The sequence below is a fragment of the Vigna umbellata genome, chromosome 9, assembly GCF_029865625.1.
Source record: "Vigna umbellata cultivar VRB3 chromosome 9, Vumbellata_1.0, whole genome shotgun sequence".
Taxonomy (NCBI): Eukaryota; Viridiplantae; Streptophyta; class Magnoliopsida; order Fabales; family Fabaceae; genus Vigna; species Vigna umbellata.
The window spans coordinates 15,267,885-15,274,088 of NC_142173.1; the positions used below are offsets into that span (position 1 = coordinate 15,267,885).

General features: G+C 35.5%; 1 protein-coding gene across 1 annotated transcript; it reads right to left on the minus strand.

Moving 5' to 3' along the window:
- Positions 1–759: 759 nt before the first annotated feature.
- LOC148192673 (uncharacterized) lies at positions 760–2,118 on the minus strand. Its single transcript, XM_088099260.1, has one exon. The coding sequence runs from the start codon at positions 1,930–1,932 to the stop codon at positions 760–762; it is 1,173 nt and encodes a 390-aa protein (XP_087955386.1). The 5' UTR covers positions 1,933–2,118.
- Between the last annotated feature and the right edge of the window lie 4,086 nt (positions 2,119–6,204).

Sequence of the window (6,204 nt, forward strand, 5' to 3'; positions counted from 1 at the left end):
AGTAATGGATCCATGTGTAAAATATGAAGGCCTTCTAGAAAAGCTTATTAAAAATGTGTTAAAAATCAAATCAACACGTGGTCCGTGGTTTGATGTTGCTATGGTGTGCTTAGCAAAGAGTGGTGGTGCAGCTAGCAACTTAGACATTCATATGGACAGATTTGCCCCTTCTCTTGGTATCTCCCAAATTCCACTAAAAATGAAGGAAAAGAACTTGCCCTGTTGTATCCATATCTTCAAGCTCTTCTTGGATTCTTCTAGCCATACTTCTAGTAATGGGTCCCTACCTTAAGTCATCATCTCCTTCCCCTTGAAGAGGATTTGTCCTCAAATCTGTTGGTTTGTCTTTGTGAGGACTTATTTTTGTAGGATCCATCAAAGTTCCTCCCAGGTCAAATATGAATCTGCCATAATCATCAAACATAGCTCGAATTAGATATATTTGACCCAATAAGATACATAAAAAAATATGTTTAGAAGAAGGTTTCCTAGTTTTGAAAATTTCAATTTCGAGACAATAAAGAAACCTTACTTCTTTTGAAATTTTATTTTTGTCTTGAGTTAGTTGTAACCACAAAGGTAACAATAACTCAAGTGAATTGCCACATTTTTCAAGTTGTAACATTGTTAAAGATGGGATGGTAATTTCTTGGAAAGAAAAGTAGAATTTTGAAAACTTAAGGATAGATGAAAGAAATTTAAAGGATAGAAAACCTCCCCTTAAGAGTCTTGGTTCTATGAGTAGTGTGGACAGAGGTTCTATTCTCCCTTCTTTCCTTCTTTTCTCTTCTCTTTGCTCTTGCTCTCTTTTTTGTGTTCTTTTTTCTCTTCTTCTTTTCTTTCCTCTTGCTCTCTTTTTCTTCTCTCTATTTCTTCTTTTTCTTGCTCCTTGTTGAGCTTCATTTGTGTTTGATCTTTGGCCACCTGGATAGGTGACAGAGGATGAAGCACAAATTTCTTATCATTTTGGTACACAATTATGGTATTGGTGAGACCATGGTGTGTAGTGTCATTATCAAATTGCCATGGTCTTCCCAATAGTACATGGCAAGGTTCCATATGAACTACATCACAAATAACATCATCTTTGAAGTTTCCTATGGAAATTGCCAATTTAACTTGATTCTTGACTATTATATCCCCATCTTGATTTAGCCAATGAAGTTTGTAAGGTTTTGGATGGGGTATCACAGTAAGATTCAGTTTTTCAACCAGCCTTGTGCTACAACAGTTACAGCAAGATCCACTATCAATGATGAGAGAACAATATTTTTCTTTAATTTGACATCTTGTGTGAAAGATGTTCTCTCTTTGTGATAAGTGTTCTGGACTTGGTTGACTATTAAGCACCCTTTTCACCATGAGAAGTGGACCCTCACAAGGATATACTTTCTCTTCATTACCTCTTTCTTGCTCATTCTCACTTTCACTAGAGGTTTCACTTTCACTGCTATATGTGTCACTACCTCTTAAAATGATTGTTCTTTTGGTAGGACATTGAGCAGCTATGTGACCCCTACCCAAACATTTAAAACACTTGATCTCACTAGTGCGAGTGTGTGAAGAGGATTCCTGTTTGGGTTTTTCAACTATATTGGCTAGAGGTTTTAGGGGCTCTTTTTCTTTAACAATCTTCTGTTCAAAGGGGGATTGAAATCTTTTAACAGAAGCTTTTCTCAAATTTTGTTGTTCTACCTTTATACATATTTGAACAAGATCATTCAAATCTCTATAAGGTAGGAGTTCAACCCTATCCCTGATATCAAGATTCAACCCACTCAAAAATCTGGCCAAGGTAGTTTCCTCGCCCTCTATTATTCCTGCCCTCATCATGTATAGCTCCATCTTTTGTCTGTATTCTTCAACAGACATAGACTGTTGTTGCAATCTTTGGAGCTTATCCATGAGTTCTCTTTTGTAGTAGGAGGGCATGTGCCTTTTCCGAAGAGCATTTGTAAGCTCATTCCAATATTTTATTGGAGGAAGTCGTTGTCTTAGTCTCTCTTAGACTGTAGCAGTCCACCAGTACATTGCATACCCTTGAAAACTTAGGGTAGCAAGAGAGACTTTTCTTTCTTCTCCTACTTGATGGCGAGCAAAAATTTGCTCTACCTTCATTTCCCAATCTAGGTAAGCCTCAACATTAACTTTTCCATGAAAATGAGGCAATACCACATTAACTTCCTTAGGGGGAGGAGGATTTTCAAATTCCGTCTTATGTCTTCCTGATGAAGAGGGTTGATGATAATATTCTCCTACTCTACTGTAATTCCATGACGGATTCTGAGGTTACGTTCAGTTAATGCAATTGTTTACTTTGATTATTGATTTAAGTTGTTCTCTCTATGTCTTTCATCTCTCTATCTTGTTAAAAGTAAAGATTTTTGCATCATAATGTGTTTGAATCTACATGCATATTGATTATATGAGTTCTAGGGTTTCTAAGGTTTAATTGAGAATTTACTTTGATTAAATTTAGGAACTTTCATATGATTAAATGGTTTTTATTATCAATTGAGAATGTACTTTGGTTGGTAGTAATAATTTCAACTATAATTAATTGAGAATTTACTTTGATTGATTAACTTTTAACTTGGTTAGGAGATTTAAGAATAGACATGATTAAACACAATAAAATTTGATTGAGAATGTACTTTGGTTGAATTTATTGTGAATAATCTAGAAAGGTTTTGCATTTGATTGAGAATTTACTTTGGTTAAATGCATGATCACCCTCAAATTAATTAAGAATGTACTTTAATTAATTTGAAACTTAAATAATAATCAATTGAACAATTATCTATGAATAACCGATGACGAATCTATGTTGGAAAAACAGTGGAATTAGCCTATTTAATCATAACTATTTTTAAGTTTATTATTTGTTCTTTAAACATTCTTCAAACATCATTTTTATTCATAAGCATTGCATAGCATAAGAGTCAGATATTCAGAAGCAATTCCGTGTTCGTTGGGAGACGACTCAGGGTTACTTTAGCCCTATCTACCTTCTTGAATACTACTTGGCAATACTGAAGTTGCCTTGAAAAGTAGTATTAATTTGATAGCTTCGACGACAGCTTATCAGTCACTTAAGTACCAAGTCTTACCTTGCCAAATATATCCTTAGTTACTTACTAAAAGTTTTTAAATCAAAATCACTTCTAAATTCACTAAATATATGGAGGCACAAACAAACACAAAGAAAGAAAACCTTAGACTCTAAGGCCGGACTCTAAGACTTCCTATGCGAAACTTGCAAATTAAAAAAAGAAAATAAAGGTGAGGTCTCCTAGGTGAGGCTTAGACTTTTTGGATCTAAGACACACTCATGGTCTACCAATTTTAAAGTGATGAGACTTTAAGTCAAGTTAGCAAATGAGGGAAGAACACTTATGAGCTCTTCCACTTCACTTGCTTGAAATGGCCAACTTACAAGAATGGAAAAAAAAATTCAAAATACAATGGAAACAACAAAAATTGGGAAAACAATAAAGTAGTTTAATGTGGCAGCTTTGGTTTCTCTCAAAGAAAGTGAATTTGGTTGATTCACACTAATCTCACAGCTACCAAGTGAAATATACTGCTGTTACAGCAACCAGATTTTATGCAGACCAGTGAAGAATGTGGTTCTGCTACACCAAAAATCAGCCCCAATCTTGATCTTTTCTTACTCCAATCCACTCCCTAAGATGCTACCAGTGTTGTGGGACGTTTTGAGATAGTTCTCCACCCAACAGAGAGCTCATACAAACCACCAATAATTAATTATTAAGCTAGAAAATCAACACTGCTACTGCCAAAAAACTGTTAAACCAGAATGCACAACTGTAGTTTTATCAAACAACTTATGTGCAGGATTTTCAAACAACTTAAATCAATCAATTAATCGGTTTCCGATGAATGGTGGCACTCAAAATGAACTTAGGAAAGGATCTAGAGTGGATTTGAAAAACAAGAAACAAAGATAAATTGCAGCTATGATCAATTCGAAACCAAATTTAAACTAGGCAAAGTGTTTGACAAAATGCCTAGCAGAAGGCTGAAAGATGTGCATCAGAGTTTAAAAATTTGCTTGGTATTGGTTCACACAGCTTTTTAAAATGCAGTATATTGTTAATTTTCAATGTTGCACTTCTTTATAATATCTTGAACCAAGCTTTTGCTACCAAATTGAAACTAACTTTGATGCAGTAATCACAACAAGCTTTCAAATAAAAAAAAATCTGCAACTATACCAGAAAAAGTGCTTAAAAATTAGTGGTTTGAATAGTCATTTTGCACAAACGAATTTGGACTCTTAATTTTATGATTTGAGCAAATTTGTTTTACAAAATATGACTTGTGCAAACTGCCAGCAAAGGCTAAATGCTTTTAAATCAAAATTTTACTATTGCAGTTGCTCTTTCACACCCAATTTGGCCAATTCACCATCCCACTTTTAGCAAAGGAATCAAACTGATATGTAATCAATTAAAATGACTCTAGGACAGCAAATTAAACTTGAACAAGACTCTAAGAATGACTGAAACGATATCCAGAGATGAGTTCTAAGCTGGATAGATTCAAAATCATGAAAAGACTCAATCAAAGTGTGTGCAGCTCGGTCCAACTGCTCTAGCAATGACTGCTGGATTCTGCTGACTGGTGAAACCAGTTTTTAATGTACTGTTCATATGATTTGCACATATTGTACTGTTCATATGGTTTGCACATATTGCAATTTCAGCACCTCAACACATCCAAGGATTATGTTTCCATACGGTGCAGTTTCAGAGAAAAAAAATGAAAAACCAGATATAAAACAGATTTGGATTTGCATCAATTGGCACTGCACTGTGATGGAATTCAAGATGCACTGAGCTCTTTAATCACTGCTCATCTCATGTTCCTCTATTGAAAATCCAATCAAACACAGCAGATTTATCCCAAACTAGTTTCAACTCAGAAATTTTACAAAAATAAACCAAAACACATTACTGGACATGACAGCATTAGATTTTCCAAATTAAAAGACTCAAAGCAAAGAAGTGAACTGATTAAAATGATGAACAATAAAGCAATTAAAGGCTGGAACAAACAAATCAAACATTGGAATATACTGGAATTAAAATTGCAATGAAACAGTGTGCACAAAATGAAGAACACGAAGGAAATGTGATGACAAAATGGAATGAAGGAAAATTGACTTGGCTGGAGTGTGATGCAGAACCTAGGCTTTGAATACCACTTGATGAAGTTGATCCGGCCAGAGTGACAGATTGAATGTAGCGGCAACTGGAAACCAGAGATGGCAGCGAAAATGCAAGTGAAGATCAGTGGTGTAAGTGATGGTTGAAGAGTTGTTTGGTAGAGTGAGAGCTAGCTCAGACGGCCTTCCACTGGAAGGAAGCTAGATGGAGAAGGAAAGCTCATTGGAATGACTTTTGGACAGAGTTTTAGGTGCTGCAAATGCATCAGTAGAGTAAAAATCAATATCTTCAAAAGTATCTTTACAAAGGTAGCTGTCATGATTTTAACCATGGAGCTGCAGCGATGAAGTAATGGATCCATGTGTAAAATATTAAGGCCTTCTAGAAAGGCTTATTAAAAATGTGTTAAAAATCAAATCAGCACGTGGTCCGTGGTTTGATGTTGTTATGGTGTGCTTAGCAAAGAGTGGTGGTGCAACTAGCAACTTAGACATTCATATGGACAGATTTGCCCCTTCTCTTGGTATCTCCCAAATTCCACTTAAAATGAAGGAAAAGAACTTGCCCAGTTGTATCCATATCTTCAAGCTCCTCTTGGATTCTTCTAGCCATACTTCTAGTAATGGGTCCCTGCCTTAACTCATCACGAACACTATGACCTGACCATCTGGATTGTATGAATATGTAGCTACAGTCGTCCTTGAACTTGTGGTAGTGTAGCAGTTGACACCAATCAAGCTACTACCCAAGGTTAACCCATAATACCTACCTCTGCACCCTGAGGTGGTAGGACCTCCTACTATTTTCACAAATGAAATATCTCTCTCTATGGAGAATGATACTCAGAGAATTTCAGGAGTATCCACGAGACATCGACGAGACATTTACCTCTAACCTTTAGCATATCCATATTCATACCTTACAAATTCAATAACCATCCACGAGACATTTCACCTTGGAATTCTCTTCCACAGTATTTGAACATCAAAATTATCATATTTAACATAAACAG